Below are 23,966 nucleotides of genomic sequence, written 5' to 3' on the forward strand. Positions count from 1 at the left end.
TTTACCAATACAGCCTAAAATCTATAGTCTTAGGCCCAATTCATCGCTTCCTTTTAGTAGCGTTGATACAGGAAAGATATATATCTTGGCACCGTGTTAGCCAGTAGATAGAAAAATATTTAGAATTGAGAGTCCTCATTGGTTGATACCTTTTAATGGCTAACTGAAAAGATGGTAACAAATTTCAAGCTTTCGAGACTACATTTCTGCCTACGCTCTTTGTGCCACTTTGTGGTTTTTTTTTAAGTCCTATTTTTATAATTCTTCCTGACAACTTTTCTTTTCCAGATATTTTAGACAGATTAATTAACCCCTTTTACGACCTATGACGTATAGGTACATCATAGGTTGCCTTCGGCACAGCGCCAGATCCTGCACCTTTTCTGGCACATGACACCTTATCTGATCAGCTGTCATGTGCCCCTTACAACTGTGGGTGGAATCGCGATCCACCCGCTGCTGTTAACATGCCCAATCTCTGACAGCGGCATTTAACTCGTGCAAATCAGATGCACATCATTAACTCTGCCCATCAGCATTGATGTCACATCACATGCCGATGGGTCTTCAACAGAACCCAGTCATTGTCATTGCCGAACTGCTATGTGCGCCACTCAGTGGCTGGCATTCATAGCAGATGATCATTTTTACTTGAGCCCTGCTATGTGTAGCACAAGCGATCGGATGATCACACCTTCGTCTCCTAAGGAGACTATTTAAGCAAGTAAAAAATTTTTTTTTTTAAATCGAAGTTATAATCACCCCCTTTTTTTTGGCCCATTCAAAATAAAACATAAAAAAAAATACACATATTTGGTAGTGCCGCTTTCAGAAATGCCCAATCTATAAAAATATAAAAAAAAGTAATCCAATCGGTAAATGGTGTTAGAAGAAAAAAATCAAAATGCAAGACATTTTTTTTTTCGGTTGCCGCAACATTGCAATATCGAACGATCCGGTTGGCGCGCAACAAATAAACCCTCACCTGACCCCAGATCCTGAAAAATGGAGATGCTACGGGTCTCAGAAAATGGCCTTTTTTTCTTATATACAAACTTTCAATTAAAATTTTTTTTTACCACATAAATAAAAAAGAACCTAGACATGTTTAGTGTCTATGAACCCGTAATGACCTGGAGAATCATAACAGCAGGTCAGTGTTAGCATTTAGTGAGCCTAGGAAAAAGAAAGTGGAAAAAAACCCCAAAAACACTTGAATTTTTTTCCCCTGTTTTACAGAACACTATATGGTAAAATAAATGATGTCGTTCAAAAGTACAAATATTCCCACAAAAACAAGCCCTCCCACGGCTATATTGAAGGAAAAATAAAAAAGTTATGGCTCTAGGAAGAAGGGGAGCAAAAAACAGAAACACAATAAGGTTTCTGGAGGAGTTTGAATTTTGTTGCATTTTTGTAGTTTCCTTTTAATAAAGCATTTGGTACTATAAAAAGCCATAAAATCTTGTCAAAGACAAAAATAAAGAGCATTTTTGATATTTTGATACTGTGCCAAATTCATAAACCACGTACACAATTTTGAAGAATTTGGAAAAAGTACTTGTTGACTTTTTACTTTGTGTGCAGCCCGCTGTATTGTATCACATGTAACCAGCTAATGACTCCATAGGTATAAATCTTCTTGTTTTGGTGGGCTGCACAGGGGTTGAGGGGATTGAATGATTACACACATTCTATTAGGTGGTAATAAGTTTAGATGGATATTGTTTCAAAACAAAGAATTGAATATTTATTAAAACTGAGCCCAGTGGCTGCAACAGAGAAGGTGATGAGAGGTGAGAGCTAAGGAAATCCTGAGTCAATATCGGGAAGTGGGTGTATCTACATAGAATATACATCCAAATCTCTCCTCCAGCCTATCTTGTTAACCCCTGTCCGCTTAGCATAGCAAGTGGGTGCAAAGTCATAGCATATGTGGGAGTGGAAAAAAGTGTGATCCTCCATCGGGAATGCCAAACTATAACCTGATATATTTTACACAATCCTGCAGCAAATAAATGGACCTGATATTGTTTAGACAACTGCGTACTAGTCTAAACCACCCCTGACGAGAGCTCGAGTCTATACAAATCCTGCCAACTGAACAAATTACATAATGCCATGGCTGCCTAGCAAAAAGGATCTTGCTTAGGGTCACTTATTGGTAAGGAGTTAAGGTACCGTCACATTAAGCGACGCTGAAGCGATATAGACAACAATGTCGATCGCTGCAGCATAGCTGTTTCGCCGTTGTGTGGTCGCTGGAGAGCTGTCACACAGACAGCTCTCCAGCGACCAACGATGCCGAAGTCCCCGGGTAACCAGGGTAAACATCGGGTTACTAAGCGCAGGGCCGCGCTTAGTAACCCGATGTTTACCCTGGTTACCAGTGTAAATGTAAAAAAAACAAAACACTACATACTTACATTCCGGTGTCTGTCGCGTCCCCCGGCGTCCGCCTCCCTGCACTGTGTAAGCGCTGGCCGTAAAGCAGAGCGGTGACGTCACTGCTGTGCTCTGCTTTACGGCCGGCCGGCGCTGACAGTGCAGGGAAGCAGAACGCCGGGGGACGCGACAGACACCGGAATGTAAGTATGTAGTGTTTTTTTTTTTTTTTTTACATTTACACTGGTAACCAGGGTAAATATCGGGTTACTAAGCGCAGGGCCGCGCTTAGTAACCCGATATTTACCCTGGTTACCAGTGAAGACATCGCTGAATCGGCGTCACACACACCGATTCAGCGATGTCAGCGGGTGATCCAGCGACGAAATAAAGTTCTGGACTTCTAGCTCCGACCAACGATGTCACAGCAGGATCCTGATCGCTGCTGCGTGTCAAACACAACGATATCGCTAGCCAAGACGCTGCAATGTCACGGATCGCTATCTTTATCATTCTAAAGTCGCTCAGTGTGAAGGTACCTTTACTGTGAATAGATATGCGCCTTTTATTTCTGATATTATGGTAGACTGATTGCAGGGCTCTTTGTATGTTCTCCCCATGTTTGTATGGGTTTCCTCCCACACTCCAAACACATACTGATAGGGAAGCTGTGTGTGAGCCCCAATGGGGAGAGTGATGACAATGTCTATAAAGAGCTGTGGAATTGATGGCGCTATATAAATTAGTAAAATAATAATAATAAGACGCCATTTTAGAAGTACAGGAGGAATTGTATAAGTTGATAGTGATTCTCAGTCACGTCACGTGTGTGTGTGTATATACCTATATGTATATGTGTGTGTATATATATATATATATATATATATATATATATATATATATATATATGTATATGTGACGCCCAGGAGACCAGGATACCAAGCACCGGACCAATGGGGTCTGTCTCTTAAGGGGGATGTCACGGGTGGCTTCACCCGATGCTGTAGCCTCAGGCAATGCACAGTGTAAGGGGTATCGTGAGGGAGCAGGCACTTACTTGATCAGCAGCAGGTTCTCCCAGCGGCGATGATCCCGATCCTGGATAGATGGCTATTGTCCAAATGAAAGACTGAGGCACTGAAACGTTTAACCAGTTTACTTTAACATAAAAGGATTTACAACCAGTCCTGTCACCGGAGTCTGTATGGGAACTCTGAGTTACTTTGACCCTGCCGGGGTCTTCGCCTCTTATTGTGCGCAATATCTGTGTGGCCCTGCTGCTGTATGTGAACTGGCTGCCGGCCCAATCTGTCCCCTCCGGGTCCTGGTTCGACGGGCAACCCGAGTCCTTTTATCGGCTTACCCCCTCCGGGAGTACCGCTGAACTCTGTGTCTGTTGCTGCGTCCGGCCCTAGTGAAGCTGATATCACCTCACGTTTTTCCGGTTGCTGTATTATATGTAATGAATACAGCCACGGATCCGGTATCCGTCTTTGCGCCTGTTCTGGGTAGTGATTAATGCTACCCGGTTCTCACAATGTCCTTTTTCTCTGTCCCTTTTCTCCTCAGGCCGGTGATTTGGGCCTGGAAACCGTTATAGGGCTGTTAGAAATTCAGTTGTATGACCTCTCACTTTCAGCTCCTTAGCCCAACTGCCATTTCTTCTCTCAGACCAGAATGGATCAAGGGGAGTCTCTGGAGCTCCCCCTTCTGGCCGGAGGTGGTAGTGCAGTTTTGCTATTTTAGTATTTGTATCCAGTGTCAGTAACTGTTTTTGTGGCAAATACCCCTAGGGGTGCTACATATATATATATATATGTATGTATGTATGTATGTATATATATATATATATATATATATATATATATATATATATATATATATATATATATATATATATATATATATATATATATATATATATATGTATATATACACACACACATATATATATATATATATATATATATATATATATAGTGTGTGTGTGTGTGCACTGTAGAATAATGTGCCATCTAATGATAATATTTGTAAGTTTTGTAACTTTATTACTTGAATTGTAAAATAAAGTTTTCGGCTTATGACAACTAGAGCAATTCAGCTTATCCAAAACTGTCAAACCTGTGGAAGATTCGCTCTGTGCGGAGCATGTATCATTCATTATTAGCTTATCCTGAATATGACTGTATTCTAATTCTGGAATAATGTGTTGCTTCTGGGGCTGTATCATGTATACTCTGATTAAGAATAAAATGTATGACTTGCATGTGTAAGTGTAATTATCTGTCCAGACCGAGCCGGTTCTTATGGATCTCATATACTTATTGCCGGTGTTCTATTCTGTTCTACCATCAGACCAAGACTGATGCCAATGTGAGCAGAGCCTGTGCCGTATATATTGTATTTTCCCACATGCTTGCAGCTCTGCAATATATTGTGCGGATTTTGTATTGTTTATAGCCGCCAGTATTAACCTGGAGAATGTGGTGTAACCAGTTAAACCTTGGCAAGTTCTTCGGGCACATAGGTCAGATCTGTTTCTTTACTTTAAGTCAGTCTGGTGAATGTCATTCTGCGTTGTTAGTACAGGTAACACAATATGTAATAGCCTGCTCCAGGGAGCTCTAATACATACCTTCTGGGTTACTACAAATATCGATCTCTTCAAAACAGCCGTATTCTAGTTAAACCTGTGTGATAGATGGCGGGTGGCTCAGTAGTTAGCACTAATATCCTGCAACATTTTGCCTGTGCCAGTATATGCACCTTTGCAACCATACTTTTGGAAAAAATGATGCATAATACTTTTAATGCTAACACACTCTGAATACTTCCAAAAGACCAAAAAATAGATGCATATAGTCTCTTAAAAGTACAACATTTATTGAATTTACAAACTATAAAGTATCACAATTGAGGACCACATTGAGTATAGTAGGTGTAAATACTTAAAACATCAGTGTAAATGCACCTGCTCTGTGATAGTCTCAGGGTTCTGTTTGAAGCACAGAGAGCATCATGAAGACCAAGGAACACAACAGGCAGGTCCGTGATACTGTTGAGGAGAAGTTTAAAGCCAGATTTGAATACAAAATGATTTCCAAAACTTTAAACATCCCAAGGAGCACTGTACAAGCGATCATATTGAAATGGAAGGAGTATCATACCACTACAAATCTACCAAAACCCGGCCATCCCTCTAAACTTTCATCTCAAACAAGAAGACTGATCAGAGATGCAGCCAAGAGGCCCATGATCACTCTGGATGAACTGCAGAGATCTACAGCTGAGGTGGGACAGTCTGTCCATAGGACAACAATCAGTCGTACACTGCACAAATATGGCCTTTATGGAAGCATGGAAAGAAGAAAGGCATTTCTCAAAGATATCCTTAAAAAAGTGTTGTTTAAAGTTTGCACCAAACATATGGAAAAAAGGTGCTCTGGTCAGATTAAACCAAAATCGGACTTTTTGGCAACAATGCCAAATGATATGTTTGGCGTAAAGGCAACACAGCTTATCACCCTGAACACACCATCCCCACTGTCAAACATGGTGGTGGCAGCATCATCTTTTGGGCCTGCTTTTCTTCAGCAGGGAACAGGGAAGAGGTTAAAATTGATGGGAAGATGGATGGAGCCAAATACAGGACCATTCTTGAAGAAAACCTGTTGGAGTCTGCAGAAGACCTGAGACTGGGACAGAGATTTGTCTTCCAACAAGACAATGATCCCAGACATAAAGCAAAATCTACAATGGAATGGTGCACAAATAAATGTATCCAGGTGTTAGAATGGCCAAGTCAAAGTCCAGACCTCAATCCAATCGAGAATCTGTGGAAAGAGCTGAAAACTGCTGTTCACAAACGATCTCCATCAAACCTCACTGAGCTCGAGCTGTTTGCCAAGCAAGAATGGGCAAGAATTTGTCTCTCGATGTACAAAACTGATAGACACGTACCACAAGTGACTTGCAGCTGTAATTGCAGCAAAAGGTGGCGCAACAAAGTATTAAGTTAAAGGGGCCGAATAATATTGCACGCCCCACTTTCCAGTTTTTGAATTTCCACAAAAATTTAAAATAACCATTAAATTTCGTTCAACTTCACAATTGTGTTCCACTTGTTGCTGATTCTTCACCAAAAATTTACATTTGGTATCTTTGTTTGAAGCATGTATGGGAAAAGGTTGAAAAGTTCCAGGGGGCCAAATACTTTCGCAAGGCACTGTTATAACCCCTACAGTAGTCCTTACAGTGTATAATGGCTTCCACAATAGCCCCCACATTGTATGATGGACCCCTCAGTAGCACCTAAACTGTATAATGGCCCCACACTGCATGATGGCCCCTGCAGTAGTCCCCAAACTGTATAACTGCTTCCACATTCGCTCTCACTGTAAAATGGCCCTTACACTTTGTTAGACCCTTCAGTATCCCCCACACTAGCCCGGACACTTTATAATGGCCCCCACAGTAGTTCTCACACTTGGAGGGACCCAGGTTAGCTGCCACACTATATAATGACTCCAACATTAGCTTCCACACTATATAATGACCTCCACAGTAGTACCCGAACAGTATAATGGCCTCCACACTTTGAGGCTGCCCACAGTAAGCCTCTACAATGTACGGTATGTGGGGCACCCTCCCCCATTGTTTGATGCCCACGCATGACATGTTTTAGTTCAAATAAGAAACACATACTCACCTAATCCAGGATCCTGACGAGACCACCTGCAAAGTGCCAGGGCACGCATAGAAGAGGCCCAGCGCGTGCGCCGTAGCTTCATGCACTGCATTATCCTGCAGCGACTTAAAGCGACTTGTGGTCTTCAGAACGGAGAGTGGTAGTTCTGCGCCCTCCCATATAGGGTAGCGTAGCTCTGGGTGGGCCCCTCCGAGCACTAAAGAATTAGTGGACAGATATATTGATCATTGCTCCACATGAGATGTGATGGAATGGGTTAAAATAATTTGTATCAATTTAAGCAAATCTGTGAAAAAGTGGCACACTGAGCTGCTAGCCTTCCATGGGGAATAGAAGACATAGCTTATATACTTGTTTCTGAGGGTTTTATTGTCGCTGCAAATGATTTTATTGAAAGGATTGTTCAATTATTTAGAAACTTTCTTCCAACTGCTGCGGGTCTGATCAAAGGTGATTTTAGGATATATGACAACTTGGATCACAAATACATGTCACTTGTGGGAAAAGGTTGCCCTCTAGAGGGAAAAGGTGAAATAAGCAGACATGCATAGTAATACTATAATGGGGCGGTTTGTAGATTTCTAGGAGGATATTTTTGTTTCCTGCCATTTTAGGAAGGAAATAATTGAATGTAGTCAGCATTTAGTGTAAATCCCTCATCATAAAGATATATGTCTAGAATTCCAAAAATCTGAGACCTCAGCAGAATTTCTTCACAGAAATGCTCCACTTGTATTAATAATATATTTTTATCATTTAATAAAGTGGATGAATAAAAGATAAACCTAAATTAATATTTGACTTGACCACCATTGTCATTCAGTTCTTCTACCTACACTTGTACAAAGTTTTTCAAAGAACTTAGCAGGAGGGTTGCTCCAGATATCCTGGAGATTTCACCAAAGATCTTCTTTGGAAGTAGGGTTACATCAGCAATGTCATTCACAGGCAAGGATTTCAAAGCATATTATTATTATTATTTATTAGTACTATTTATTTATATAGCACCATTAATTCCATGGTGCTGAACATGAGAAGGGGTTACGTACAGAGTTATAGATATCGTTTACAGTGACAGACTGGTACAGAGGGGAGAGGACCCTGTCCGTGTGGACTTACATGCTATGGGATAGTGGGGAAGAGGCAGAAGGTCGGGAATACTAAGGTTTCAAGAAGCAGCAAAAAAATGGGCAACATTGATGAAGTGGACGAGCAAGGAAACGTGATGCACTATGTGAAAGACCCATTATGCTTACATCTCCTTGAAATCATAAAATGTCTAGTATTGCCATCAGCTGAGAATGGCAGCAACTAGTGAGACCAAGCTGGTCTTCATTGAAAAATTGAGCCCAAGCTACATCGGGGGAAATAAGTATTTGATCCCTTGCTGATTTTGTAAGTTTGCCCACTGTAAAAGACCTGAACAATCTATAATTTTAAGGGTAGGTTAATTTTAACATTGAGAGATAGAATATAAAAAAACAAATTCCAGAAAATCACATAGTATAATTTATATACATTTATTTGCATTTTGCAGTGAGAAATAAGTATTTGATCCTCTACCAACCATTAAGAGTTCTGGCTCCTACAGACCAGTTAGATGCTCCTAATCAACTCGTTACCTGCATTAAAGACAGCTGTCTTACATAGTCACCGTTATAAAAAACTCCTGTCCACAGAATCAATTAATCAGTCAGACTCTAACCTCTACAACATGGGCAAGACCAAACAGCTTTATAAGGATGTCAGGGACAAGAGCACAGACCTCCATAAGAAAGATGCTAGATGAGAAGGAGACAACTGTTGGTGCAATAGTAAGAAAATGGAAGAAATATAAAATGACTGTCAATTGACATCAGTCTGGGGCACCATTCAAAATATCACCTCGTGGGGTATCCTTGATGAGGAAGGTGAGAGATCAGTCTAAAACTAGACAGGGGGAACTTGTTAATGATCTCAAAGCAGCTGGGACCACAGTCACCAAGAAAACCATTGGTAACACATTATGTCGTAAAGGTTTAAAATCCTGCAGTGCTCACAAGGTCCCACTGCTCAAGAAGGCACATGTGCAGGTCCATCTGAAGTTTGCCACTGAACACCTGGATGATTCTGTGAGTGATTGGGAGAAGGTGCTGTGGTGAGATGAGACAAAAATTGAGGTCTTTGGCATTAACTCAACTCGCTGTTTGGAGGAAGAGAAATGCTGCTTATGACCCAAAGAACACCATCCCCACTGTCAAGCAGGGAGGTAGAAACATTATGTTTTGGGGGTGATTCTCTGCTAAGGGCACAGGACTACGTCACCACACCAATTGGGTGGAGCCATGTACCATAAAATCCTGAGTGACCACCTCCTTCCCTCTGCCAGGACATTAAAAATGGGTCGTGGCTGGGTCTTCCAGCAAGACAGTGACCAAAAACATACAGCCAAAGCAACAAAGGAGTGGCTAAAAAAAAGCATATTAAAGGGAATCTGTCACCTACTTTTTCGCATATAAGCTGCAGCCACCGCAATCAGGCGCTTATCTACAGCATTCTGTAATGCTGTAGATAAACCCCCTATGTAACCTGAAAGATAAGAAAAACAAGTTAGATTATACTCACCTGGGGGTGCGGTCCGGTCCGATGGGCATCGCGGTCTGGGTCCGGTGCCACCCATCTTCATGTGATGACGTCCTCTTCTTTGCTTCCTGTCGCGGCTCCTGTGCATGCGTACTTTATCTGCCCTGTTGAGGGCATGTAAAGTATTACAGTGCGCAAGTGCTGGGCTTCTCGGACCTTTCCCGGCATTGCAGTACTTTGCTCTGCCCTCAACAGGGCAGATAAAGTATGCCTGTGCAGGTTACATCGGGGGCTTATCCACAGCATTACAGAATGCTGTACATAAGCCCCTGATGACGGTGGTCGAAGCTTATATACAGACAAATTCCCTTTAAAGTTATGCAGTGGCCTAGCCAGTCTCCAGACCTTAATCCCATAGAAAACTTATGGAGGAAGTTGAAGCTCCGAGTTGCCAAGCGACAGCCTCAAAATCTTAATGATTTAGAGATGATCTGCATAGAGGAGTGGACTAAAAATCCTCCTGATGTACACAAACCTCATCATCAACTACAAAAATTGTCTTGCCAACAAGGGTTTTGCCACCAAATATTAAGTCTATTAATATTAAGAAATACTTATTTCTTACTGCAAAATGCAAATAAATGTATAAAATTTATACAATGTGATTTTATTTTTGATATTCTATCTCTCAATGTTAAAATTAACCTACCCTTAAAGTTATAGACTGTTCATGTCTTTGTCAGTGGGCAAACTTAGAAAATCAGCAAGGGATCAAATACTTATTTCCCCAACTATACATCCATCTCCTGTTCCGACAAGTCAGGCTAAAAGTGGTGTTCATTGAAAAATTGAAAAAAAGCTGTGCTTTTTGACAAGGAAACAAGACCAAGCGATTCAACTATAGGCAAAGATGTTTTTGACTGAAAACAAATTTATTAAGGATTACTTGAATAGACAGAAGGAAACCTACATCCACAGAAGATTTGTGGTTAGTTCTCCCAAGATGTTTGGAACAACGCCCCGCTGAGTTCCTTCAAAACCTATGTGCAAGTGTACCTGGAAGAATTGATGCTGTTTTGAATGCAAAAGGTGTTCACACCAAATATTGATTTGATTTGACATTTTATAAATTGATAAAAGTCCTCTATTAAATGCCAGCTTTCAACTTAATCATCTGATGAAGATGATATAGGTTTAGGTTCACATGACTTCACATTTTTTTATGTGACTTCTATTCATTATCCTGATTGCCTTTTCCTTTTTTAATTATTTTTATTTTAGGAAAATGCCTTGTTGGTTCGGGAAGTAGAAGTAGATAAAGTAAACAGTCTGGAAAGGAAACAAGTAGAAGCAATTAAAAAACTTTGGGAGGATCCTGGGATCCAGGAGTGCTATGACCGGAGGAGGGAGTACCAGCTGTCAGACTCTACTAAATAGTAAGTGTTCTCCTATATCTAGCCTAACACCGTGCAACTGCTATGATCTACAAGTCTAATGTAAAATGACGCTTCAACGGGAAACTGAGGGTTACAATAGGGAAATATCATGAGGAACGTAATATGGCTAAATCTAAAATGTCCTTTTAGTTTTAGGTATTAAAATAATGGAAAATAAATGTAATATACTCGGGGAATTGAGGCAGACTGATTTGCAGCTAGTTTCAGTGATGCATCTTTTCCTGTGGGTTGAATGGGAGAAAAAATACTTACTGGTTATTTTTGATACTGAAAAGATGGTAACAAATTGCAAGCTTTCGAGACTACACAGGTCTCTTCATCAGGCAAAGACGAAAAGAAATTCTGAAGAATCACATATTTATGCACAACATAGCACAGAAAAAGAAAAAAGGAAAAACCATGGATAAGACAGGTGACATGAAGCAGAATTACCATGAGTGGTAAACAGTTATGTCCATAAATATTGGGCCAGTTCTTAGATAAGGAATGTTTTATTGTCCTCTGATTGGGGTCTGGTTCTGTTGTGATGACCCCTCATAGTCTGAGGGGCAAGTTCCTTAGTTGATGTAAAAAGACATAAATCCACGCGACACATTCATTCCTGCAGTTAGTGTCAAAGGTCGTCATCAGTTTATATTCCCAGACTCTTCTGTCTCTCTGAGATTTGAAGCTACTTTTTAACACAAGTTATTTCATGTCCATAATGTTATGATTTGGGAGACAAAAATGTATTGCCACAGGTAGATCCATTCTTTTTTCTCTTATTGTATGGCAGTGAGAGTTCATCCTTGTTCTCAGTTTCTGCCCTGTCTCCCCCACATACAGACCCCCAGTTGGACATTTAGTACAAATAATTAGGTACACCACATTAGAAGTGTCGCAGCTGAAAGTACCTGGGATCTTGTAGTCCTGATGTGAATTGGGGATCTTTATCTTGTCCGTGGTCATTATAAATGGACAGGTTTTACATTTTTTCTGATTGCAAGGAAAGGTACCTGCAGCTGTTGGAGAGGACAGGGAGCTCTTGACAATGATGCTTCTTAGATTTGGGGGCTGCCTAAAACACAGTAGTGGGGGGTCTGGAAAAATGGATTGTAAGCAGGCATCTTTTTGTAGTAAAGGTTGTAATTTCCGTGCAGCTCCCCTTAGCACCTCCAGATTTGGATTGTAGGTGACTATTTGAGGCACCCGGTTATTTTCTTCTTCTTTAGCTTTGTAATGTAGCAGGTGATTCCTTGATATTCTGGTATTGTGGTGGTTCTTGTAATCTGGTTTTCAATTGTTCTTGGATGGTAGCCCTGATTCAAAAAGGTCTTTCTGAGGCGACCCAGGTGTTCATCTCTATCCATTGGGTTGGAACATGTACGATTGTATCTGATGGCTTGGCTGTAGACAATAGTTTTTTGTGTTTTGGATGGAAACTGTCCCATTTAAGGTATGATGGATGGTGGATTGGCTTCTGATATAGGGATGTCTCTATTTTATTGTTCTGCAGCTTAATGATGGTGTCCAAAAAGTTAATTTAAGTGCAGGAGTAGTTGAGTGTCAAGTTGATGGTAGGATGAAATAGATTAAACTGTTCATGGAACGTCTTTAGCTGTGGCTCAGACTCCGTCCAGATGATTAAAATGTCATCAATGTAGCGGTAGTACGCTAGAGGCCTGATGGGACATGAGGACAAAAAGTCGCTTTCAAGCTTGGCCATGAAAAGATTTGCATACTCTGGGGCCATTTTACTTCCCATTGCTGTGCCAGTCTCCTGTAGATAGATCTTCTTGTCAAATTCAAAGCAATTGTGGGTGCAGATGAATTTTATAAGTTTCACCACAGAATGTGCATCAGTCCCTGTGTTTTCCAGGAAGAATTTGCAGGCATTTAATCCATCCTGGTGTGGGATATTGGAGTACAAAGATTCCACATCCATGGTGGCCAGGATGGTTCCTTCTGGTAGAGGACCTATTGCTGATAGTTTATTCAATAGGTCAGTTGTGTCCTGAATGAAGCTAGGTGTATCCTTTACCAGGGGTTTAAGAATACCCTCTACCCATCCAGATACCTGCTCAGTAAGGGTGCCCACACATGAGATAATTGGTCTTCCTGGGTTTCCAGCTTTGTGGATTTTGGGAAGCATGTAGAATGTCCCTGTTCTTGGACTTTCTGGTATCAGGTCATTGGCTCTTATGAATTCGTCGGGCAGACAAGATACCAACTTGTTTAGTTCCTTGTAATAGTCCTGTGTAGGATCCGACTCCAATTTTTTGTAGTAGTGTGTGTCCATAAGTTGTCTGTTTGCTTCCCTCATATAGTCTGATGTGTTCATCATGACTATTTCACCTCCCTTGTCAGCAGGTCTCCTGGGCACTGATGTTGGATGCTTGTCTCCTGTTAGTATCTATGATTGTGGATTTTATCAAATGTCTGAAGGAGTCTATATATTTATCCAAATGAGGGTTGCGTCCAGGTGGAGGTGTCCAGTCTGTGCTATGTTGTGTGTTGTGAATTCTGTTGTCAAGCTCCCTCTTGTGGTTGTGAATGGTACTTCGGTGAGTTCTGTCCGTGGGCTCCCTCTGGTGGCTGTGAGTGGAGCTGCTGCTTCTGAGGTTCCTTACACAGGTGACGGGGTTTATCCTTTGGTTTGCTGCTCTATTTAACTCCACTTAGATCGTTACTCCATGCCAGCTGTCAATGTTTCTGCATTGCTTCAGTTCGCTCTTGGATCTTTCTGAGACCTGTCTCTTCCTGCAAGAAGCTAAGTCCCCGTTTGTTATTTTCTGTTCATGGTTTTCTAGTCCAGCTTGCTTTCATTATTTTGTCTCGCTAGCTGGAAGCTCTGGGATGCAGGGTGGCGCCTCCGCACTGTGAATCGGTGCGGGGGTCTTTTTGCACACTCTGCGTGGTCTTTTTGTAGTTTTTGTGCTGACCGCAAAGATACCTTTCCTATCCTCTGTCTATTTATTTAGTTAGTCTGGCCTCCCTGTGCTACAACCTGTTTATTTTCTGTGTTTGTGACTTTCATCTTAACTCACAGTTAATATATGTGGGGGGCTGCCTTTTCCTTTGGGGAATTTCTCTGAGGCAAGGTAGGCTTTACTTTCTTTCTCTAGGGCTAGCTAGTTCTTAGGCTGTGACGAGGCGCCTAGGGAGCGTCAGGAGCGCTCCACGGCTATTTTTAGTTGTTGTGATAGGATTAGGGATTGCGGTCAGCAGAGCTCCCACATTCCAGAGCTTGTCCTGTTTGAGGTTTAACTATCAGGTCATTCCTGGTGCTCCTAACCACCAGGTCATAACAGTACAGCTGGACATAAGTATTAATGCATCTCAATAGAGGGATAAGAGAAGTTCTGAGACCATTTTTTTTTCTTTGCACTGTGTTTTGTCTTTCTTTTCCCCTAGACCTTTGGGTGGTTCAGGACACAGGTGTAGAGATGGACATTCAAGGTCTGTCCTCTTGTGTGGATCATCTCACTGCAAGGGTACAAAACATTCAAGATTTTGTGGTTCAGAATCCTATGTTAGAGCCTAGAATTCCTATTCCTGAGTTATTTTCTGGGAATAGAGCTAAGTTTCTGAATTTCAAAAATAATTGTAAACTGTTTCTAGCTTTGAAACCCCGCTCCTCTGGTGACCCCGCTCAACAAGTAAAAATCATTATTTCTTTGTTGCGTGGTGACCCTCAAGACTGGGCATTTTCCCTTGCGCCAGGAGATCCTGCATTGCGTGATGTTGATGCGTTTTTTCTGGCGCTTGGATTGCTTTATGATGAACCAAATTCCGTGGATCAGGCAGAGAAAATCTTGCTGGCATTGTGTCAGGGTCAGGATGAAGCGGAGGTGTACTGTCAGAAGTTTAGAAAGTGGTCTGTGCTTACTCAGTGGAATGAATGTGCCCTGGCGGCAATTTTCAGAAAGGGTCTTTCTGAAGCCCTTAAGGATGTCATGGTGGGATTTCACACGCCTGCTGGTCTGAATGAGTCTATGTCCTTGGCCATTCAGATCGATCGGCGCTTGCGTGAGCGCAAAGCTGTGCACCATTTGGCGGTGTTCTCTGAGAATAGGCCTGAGCCTATGCAGTGTGATAGGACTTTGACCAGAGCTGAACGGCAAGAACACAGACGTCGGAATAGACTGTGTTTTTACTGTGGTGAATCCACTCATGCTATCTCCGATTGTCCTAAGCGCACTAAGCGGTTCGCTAGGTCTGCCACCATTGGTACAGTACAGTCTAAATTTCTTTTGTCCGTTACCCTGATTTGCTCTCTGTCGTCCTATTCTGTTATGGCATTTGTGGATTCAGGCGCTGCCCTGAATTTGATGGACTTAGAGTTTGCCAGGTGCTGTGGTTTTCTCTTGGAGCCCTTGCAGTATCCTATTCCATTGAGAGGAATTGATGCTACGCCTTTGGCCAAGAATAAGCCTCAGTACTGGACTCATTTGACCATGTGCATAGCTCCTGCACATCAGGAGGATATTCGCTTTTTGGTGTTGCATAATCTGCATGATGTGGTCGTTTTGGGGTTGCCATGGCTACAGGTCCATAATCCAGTATTGGATTGGAAATCTATGTCTGTGTCCGGCTGGGGTTGTCAAGGGGTACATGGTGATGTTCCATTGTTGTCAATTTTGCCTTCCACTCCTTCTGAAGTCCCTGAGTTTTTATCAGATTACCAGGATGTATTTGTAGAGCCCAAATCTGGTGCCCTACCTCCTCATGGGGATTTCGACTGTGCTATTAATTTGATTCCTGGTAGTAAGTTTCCTAAGGGCCGTCTGTTTAATTTATCTGTGCCAGAGCACGCTGCTATGCGGAGCTATATAAAGGAATCCTTGGAGAAGGGTCATATTCGCCCGTCGTTGTCACCATTGGGAGCAGGGTTCTTTTTTGTGGCCAAGAAGGATGGCTCTTTAAGACCTTGTATTGATTACCGCCTTCTTAATAAGATCACAGTCAAATTTCAGTATTCTTTGCCGCTGATGTCTGATCTGTTTGCTCGGATTAAGGGGGCTAGTTGGTTCACCAAGATAGATCTTCGAGGGGCGTATAATCTTGTGCGAATTAAACAGGGTGATGAATGGAAAACAGCATTTAATACGCCCGAGGGCCATTTTGAGTACCTGGTTATGCCATTCGGGCTTTCTAATGCTCCATCTGTGTTTCAGTCCTTTATGCATGACATCTTCCGAGAGTACCTGGATAGATTCATGATTGTATATTTGGATGACATTTTGGTCTTTTCGGATGATTGGGAGTCTCATGTGAAGCAGGTCAGAATGGTGTTCCAGGTCCTTCGTGCGAATTCCTTGTTTGTGAAGGGGTCTAAGTGTCTCTTTGGAGTTCAGAAGGTTTCGTTTTTGGGTTTCATTTTTTCCCCTTCTACTATCGAGATGGACCCTGTTAAGGTCCAGACCATTTATGATTGGACTCAGCCGACATCGGTGAAGAGCCTACAGAACTTCCTGGGCTTTGCTAATTTTTACCGTCGCTTCATCGCTAATTTTTCTAGTGTTGCTAAACCGTTGACTGATTTGACCAAGAAAGGTGCTGATGTGGTCAATTGGTCCTCTGCGGCTGTAGAGGCTTTTCAGGAGTTGAAGCGTCGTTTTTCTTCTGCCCCTGTGCTGTGCCAGCCAGATGTTTCGCTCCTGTTTCAGGTCGAGGTTGATGCTTCTGAGATTGGAGCAGGGGCTGTTTTGTCGCAAAGAAGTTCTGATGGCTTGGTGATGAAACCTTGTGCCTTCTTTTCTAGAAAATTCTCGCCTGCTGAGCGCAATTATGATGTTGGCAATCAAGAGTTGTTGGCCATGAAGTGGACATTCGAGGAGTGGCGACATTGGCTTGAAGGAGCTAAACATCGCGTGGTGGTCTTGACTTTGACTTATCTCGATTCTGCCAAACGGTTGAATCCTAGACAGGCTCGATGGTCGCTCTTTTTCTCCCGTTTTGATTTTGTGGTTTCATACCTTCCGGGATCTAAGAATGTGAAGGCTGATGCCCTGTCAAGGAGTTTTGTACCTGACTCTCCGGGTGTTCCGGAGCCGGCGGGTATTCTTAAAGAGGGGGTAATTTTGTCTGCCATCTCCCCTGATTTGCGGCGCGTGCTGCAGAAGTTTCAGGCTGAGAGACCTGACCGTTGTCCAACGGAGAAACTGTTTGTCCCTGATAGATGGACTAGTAGAGTTATCTGAGGTTCATTGTTCGGTGTTGGCTGGTCATCCTGGAATCTTTGGTACCAGAGATTTGGTGGCTAGATCCTTTTGGTGGCCTTCTTTGTCACGGGATGTGCGTTCTTTTGTGCAGTCCTGTGGGACTTGTGCTCGGGCTAAGCCCTGCTGTTCTCGTGCCAGTGGGTTGCTTTTGCCCTTGCCGGTCCCGAAGAGGCCCTGGACGCATATTTCCATGGATTTTATTTCTGATCTCCCTGTTTCTCAAAGGATGTCGGTCATTTGGGTGGTTTGTGATCGCTTCTCTAAGATGGTCCATTTGGTACCCTTGTCTAAATTACCTTCCTCCTCTGATTTGGTGCCATTGTTTTTCCAGCATGTGGTTCGTTTGCATGGCATTCCGGAGAACATCGTCTCGGACAGAGGTTCCCAGTTTGTTTCAAGGTTTTGGCGGTCCTTTTGTGCTAAGATCGGCATTGATTTGTCTTTTTCTTCGGCTTTCCATCCTCAGACTAATGGCCAAACCGAACGAACTAATCAGACTTTGGAAACATATCTGAGATGCTTTGTTTCTGCTGATCAGGATGATTGGGTGTCCTTCTTGCCTTTGGCTGAGTTCGCCCTTAATAATCGGGCCAGCTCGGCTACTTTGGTTTCTCCTTTTTTCTGCAATTCTGGTTTCCATCCTCGTTTCTCTTCAGGGCAAGTTGAGCCTTCGGACTGTCCTGGTGTGGATACTGTGGTGGACAGGTTGCAGCAGATTTGGACTCATGTGGTGGACAATTTGACATTGTCCCAGGAGAAGGCTCAACGTTTCGCTAACCGCCGGCGCTGTGTTGGTCCCCGACTTCGGGTTGGGGATTTGGTTTGGTTGTCATCTCGTCATGTTCCTATGAAGGTTTCCTCTCCTAAGTTTAAGCGTCGTTTCATTGGGCCATATAAGATTTCTGAAATTCTTAATCCTGTGTCATTTCGTTTGGACCTTCCAGCTTCTTTTGCCATCCATAATGTGTTCCATAGGTCGTTGTTGCGGAGATACGTGGCGCCTATGGTTCCCTCCGTTGATCCTCCTGCTCCGGTGTTGGTCGAGGGGGAGTTGGAGTATGTGGTGGAGAAGATTTTGGATTCTCGTGTTTCAAGATGGAAACTCCAGTACCTGGTCAAGTGGAAGGGTTATGGTCAGGAGGATAATTCCTGGGTTTTTGCCTCTGATGTTCATGCTGCCAATCTAGTTCGTGCCTTTCATTTGGCTCATCCTGATCGGCCTGGGGACTCTGGTGAGGGTTCGGTGACCCCTCCTCAAGGGGGGGTACTGTTGTGAATTCTGTTGTCAAAATCCCTCCTGTGGTTGTGAATGGTACTTCGATGAGTTCTGTCCGTGGGCTCCCTCTGGTGGCTGTGAGTGGAGCTGCTGCTTCTGAGGTTCCTTACACAGGTGACTGGGTTTATCGTTTGGTTTGCTGCTCTATTTAACTCCACTTAGATCGTTACTCCATGCCAGCTGTCAATGTTTCTGCATTGCTTCAGTTCGCTCTTGGATCTTTCTGAGACCTGTCTCTTCCTGCAAGAAGCTAAGTCCCCGTTTGTTATTTTCTGTTCATGGTTTTCTAGTCCAGCTTGCTTTCATTATTTTGTCTCGCTAGCTGGAAGCTCTGGGATGCAGGGTGGCGCACGGTGCGGGGGTCGTTTTGCACACTCTGCGTGGTCTTTTTGTAGTTTTTGTGCTGACCGCAAAGATACCTTTCCTATCCTCTGTCTATTTACTTAGTTAGTCTGGCCTCCCTGTGCTACAACCTGTTTCATTTCTGTGTTTGTGACTTTCATCTTAACTCACAGTTAATATATGTGGGGGGCTGCCTTTTCCTTTGGGGAATTTCTCTGAGGCAAGGTAGGCTTTACTTTCTTTCTCTAGGGCTAGCTAGTTCTTAGGCTGTGACGAGGCGCCTAGGGAGCGTCAGGAGCGCTCCACGGCTATTTTTAGTTGTTGTGATAGGATTAGGGATTGCGGTCAGCAGAGCTCCCACATTCCAGAGCTTGTCCTGTTTGAGGTTTAACTATCAGGTCATTCCTGGTGCTCCTAACCACCAGGTCATAACAGTTGTGCATAAATATGTGATTCTTCAGAATTTGTTTTAGTCTTTGCCTGATGAAGAGACCTGTGTAGTCTCAAAAGCTTGCAATTTGTTACCATCTTTTCAGTTAGCCATTAAAAGGTATCAACCACTGAGGACTCTCAATTCTAAATATTTTGGTTATTTTTGAACATCCAAGTCACTGACGGGTACAGGAAGGTTGATGGTATATTATTGACTACGTATTTCAAAGCACTAAAGCCCAGGTCTTGAGTATGCTTTCTGCATGAACACCTTCATTTGCTATTAAAATGTCATCTTTGTATCTCAACGTCTTTAAATACGTATATACTCGAGTATAAGCCGACCCGAGTATAAGCCGACCCCCCTAATTTTGCCACAAAAACCTGGGAAAGGTTAATGACTCGAGTATAAGCCTAGGGTGGGAAATGCAGCAGCTACCAGTAAATGTCAAGAGTAAAAATAGATACCAATAAAAGTAAAATTATTTGAGACATCAGTAGGTTAAGTGTTTTTGAATATCCATAGTGAATCAGGAGCCCCATATAATGCTCCATAAAGTTTATGATGGGCCCCATAAGATGCTCCATATTAAAATATGCCCCATATAATCCTGCATAAAGGTTAATAATGGCCCCATAAGATGCTCCATAGACACATTTGCCCAATATAATGCTGCACAAATGTTGATTATGGCCCCATAAGATGCTCCATAAAGATATTTGCCCCATATAGTGCTGCACAAACGTTGATCATGGCCCCATACAGACACTTGCCCCATATAGTGCTGCACAAACGTTATGGCCCCATACAGTACTGCACAAACGTTATGGCCCCATATAGTGCTGCACAAACGTTATGGCCCCATATACTGCTGCACAAACGTTATGGCCCCATATACTGCTGCACAAACGTTATGGCCCCATACAGTGCTGCACAAAGTTATGGCCCCATACAGTGCTGCACAAACGTTATGGCCTCATACAGTGCTGCACAAACGTTATGGCCCCATACAGTGCTGCACAAACGTTATGGCCCCATACAGTGCTGCACAAAGGTTATGGCCCCATATAGTGCTGCACAAAGGTTATGGCCCCATATAGTGCTGCACAAAGGTTATGGTCCCATATAGTGCTGCACAAACGTTATGGCCCCATACAGTGCTGCACAAATGTTATGGCCCCATAGAAGCTCCATACAGACACTTGCCCCATTTGCTGTTGCTGCGATAAAAAAAAAAAAATCATACTCACCTCTCCGTCGCTCAGGCCCCCGGCACTTTCAATATTCACCTGCTCCTCGTTCCGGCACCGCTCCATCTTCAGCGTCTCCTGCACTGCCACTGACGTTCAGGCAGAGGGCGCGCACTAACCACGTCACCACGCCCTCTGACCTGAGCGTCACTGTTGAAGACGGAGCGGCGCCGGAACGAGGAGCAGGTGAATATCGCGCAGTGCTCCCCTCCCCGTTATACTTACCTGCTCCTGGTGCGGTCCCTGCACGTCTATTCCCTGGCGCCGGCAGCTTCTTCCTGTACTGAGCGGTCACAGTTACCGCTCATTACAGTAATGAATATGCGGTTCCACCTCTATGGGAGGTGGAGCCGCATATTCATTACTGTAATGAGCGGTACCATGTGACCGCTCAGTACAGGAAGAAGCTTTCAACGTCTGGGAAAAGACATGCAGGGACCGCACCAGGAGCAGGTGAGTATAATTAGACAGCCCCCGCTCCCCCTCCCATGCGTATGCCTCGAGTATAAGCAGAGAGGGGGACTTTGGGCAGAAAATCTCGGCTTATACTCGAGTATATACGGTACATCTTTATGTTTATAATTGTTATTTTTCCCACCAGCTACCTTGGTGACATAGATCGCATTGCTGTTACTGGCTACATTCCCACCCAGCAAGATGTACTTCGAGTCAGAGTGCCTACTACTGGAATCATTGAGTATCCTTTCGATTTAGAGAATATTATTTTCAGGTAAGTTGAATGAACTTTCCATTGTGCTTGCCTAGCATCGAAAGCATGAATTTTGTTGTCTGTAAATTGAAAAACTTTAAATTTCTTGCTTTATTTTCGACACAGGACTCATAAAAAACTATTTTGGGGGAGATTTATCAATCTAAATGTACTCTTTACACCATAAACAGTCTTTCATGGCTTGCAACATACCTTTTATGCGCTTTAGAACCTTTCCGTGCCTTGTCCATCATGAGGGTAAGGCTTTGCTGTCTGGCACTGTGGCATAGCAGAAACTGGGTGTGACTTGCCATGCCACACTGTACCAATATTTTGGCTCAAATTTTTGGCACAAAGAAAGCCAAGTATTAGTTTACGTCCACTTAGACTGGACAATCAGAATGGTAGACCGCAGAGGTGGTTGGTAACTAAGACAAGAAACTGAACTATAAATTTAAAAATCCTCTCCATTCTTTGGAACCGTGAGACATTTTAACAGGTAAATTGCAAAGTTGCTTGTTTTTACAAACATTTTGCACTTTCATTCTTTTAAGAGTGAGACAGCCCCTTTTAAATATAGATCTGGAATTTTATAGTTTTTTCCCCTCAAAAATAAAGCTCTTTTGTTGTATAAAGATTTGTATAAGTTTGTGTGCGTACGTGCATTTGTGCATGTGTACCTTGCCATTAATACAGTTCATGGTTAGAACAGTCATTCTGTACTGACAGTCAACTGCCAAGTCGGTCAGCACAGAATGACGATGTGAGTACACCTTCCCATCTACCGTACTTGTTTTCCCATCTATTTCCACCCTTCTCTGGCTCTATAAAGCAAGAGCTGTCAATCAAAAAAAGGGAGATGGAAATAGAGGGAGAACAAGTAGGTGGGAAGATGATGCACTTAAAGGGATTCTGTCAGCACAGAATAACTGAACCAAGTACAGGTGCTCGGTGCACCATGGTGGCCAAACAATTAAGTGCACCTTCCCACCTGTTTGGTTTTTCCTCCATTTCACATTCTTTGATTGATAGCTTTGGCTTAATAGAGACAGATTGAAAACAAGCAGGTGGGAAGGTACACTTAAGTTTGGCCCCGCCGTGGTGCACCGAGCACCTGTACTTGGTTTGAATAGTCATTTTGTGCTGACAGTCCCTTTAAAGATTCCCCCTATGGTTTGTCAGACTGTGTGGAGGCAAACCATTTATTCCAGCATTTTCAGAAGGAATAATAGAGGAACACCACAGTGTAAGATCTGCCCTAGGATTGTTATTAAAGAGCATAAAGCTGGCAGGTGCCTTTTTAAATAAGGCATCAATTTTGATAAATGTGTAATGCTGTTGGGTATGGATTTTGGCTGTTGCACCAAAATCCATACCCAATTGGCAGATGCCTTGATATGACTACAAATATGGATTTGGTTACTGCTGATTTGTACTTCATGACCAAAAAGCTTTATATATAATTAATTGAACCTCTCGCTCTTCTATAACCATTCACTCATTCATTCTGTATGTTGACGGCGTTTGTCTTGTCATACAGGATGGTGGATGTCGGTGGCCAGAGATCAGAAAGAAGAAAGTGGATACACTGTTTTGAAAATGTCACCTCCATAATTTTCTTGGTGGCCTTGAGTGAATATGACCAGGTTCTTGCAGAATGTGATAATGAAGTAAGTGAATGAATAAAATATCTATTTGGTATAGGCTTGGCTTCTAGTTGTGGACAGATTGGTGATATAATAATGTATGCCCTCTAATATGGAAGTGCGTTTGGTGTGGTGCTGACGAGGCTGGACGGGATTATGAAAACCTTTACTAATGAGCAGTCTTTGTAATTCGGTACAGCCTCATGCATAATGACCATTATGGGGTTGTCTTATGTGGAGGCAATAGAGATGATTAAATTGCTGAAACATTTTAGATTATAACTCTAAATGTAATATGGACACACGTTTTTCCCCTTGAGCAGCATCAGGACATGCTCATTTCTTCAAAGTGTAAATTCAAAGACCTTTTTCTCTGCCTCAAAGAAGCTTGGATGTAGGGTGTGCAAAGCTTTTCATAATTTTTCAATCGGCATTATGTTCTGATTTGGTCTGTTAAATGTTAACCCTCGCTCAGGGTTTTCGGAGGGGCTGATATCAGGGTATCATCCATACTATGTGATGAAACGTCATTGTCACTGCTGGCTTTCATCTTAGCCTTACCATGTTCATGGGACACTAGGCCCACAAAACTCTGGTTGGCAAACGCTGACTTGGGTGAACAAATAGGGGTATGTTGCGATGTCTAATAAGGGTCTATAAATGTTTGCTTATTTTATTTATTTTTGCTTTTAGAACCGAATGGAAGAAAGCAAAGCTCTATTCAAAACCATCATAACCTACCCCTGGTTCCAGAATTCTTCTGTCATTCTGTTTCTAAACAAGAAGGATCTTTTAGAGGAGAAAATTCTATTCTCGCATTTAATTGACTACTTTCCTGAATTTACTGGTAAGCAACACTGGCTGTTACTGGCAATTCGTTTTTGCTAGAAACAGACATACGAAAAGTGTCTCTAGTGGAGAATTGATGAGGAAGAAGAGTTCTAGGTGAGGAGACGTGAGCTTCATATAACTTATATAAGATGGAAAAGCATCAT

The 23,966-nt window shown here is 42.7% G+C and overlaps 1 protein-coding gene across 1 annotated transcript in view; it reads left to right on the forward strand.

The window, feature by feature from the left end:
• Nucleotides 1-23,966, forward strand: part of LOC138675050 (guanine nucleotide-binding protein subunit alpha-14) — a 259,185-nt gene that overhangs the window by 229,542 nt on the left and 5,677 nt on the right. Inside the window, exons 3-6 of the mRNA XM_069763012.1 lie at nt 10,937-11,091; nt 21,218-21,346; nt 22,866-22,995; nt 23,665-23,818. Of these exons, the coding sequence (XP_069619113.1) occupies nt 10,937-11,091; nt 21,218-21,346; nt 22,866-22,995; nt 23,665-23,818 (568 nt within the window). The remainder of the gene's footprint in view (nt 1-10,936; nt 11,092-21,217; nt 21,347-22,865; nt 22,996-23,664; nt 23,819-23,966) is intronic.

Source organism: Ranitomeya imitator, chromosome 1 (assembly GCF_032444005.1).
Source record: "Ranitomeya imitator isolate aRanImi1 chromosome 1, aRanImi1.pri, whole genome shotgun sequence".
Taxonomy (NCBI): Eukaryota; Metazoa; Chordata; class Amphibia; order Anura; family Dendrobatidae; genus Ranitomeya; species Ranitomeya imitator.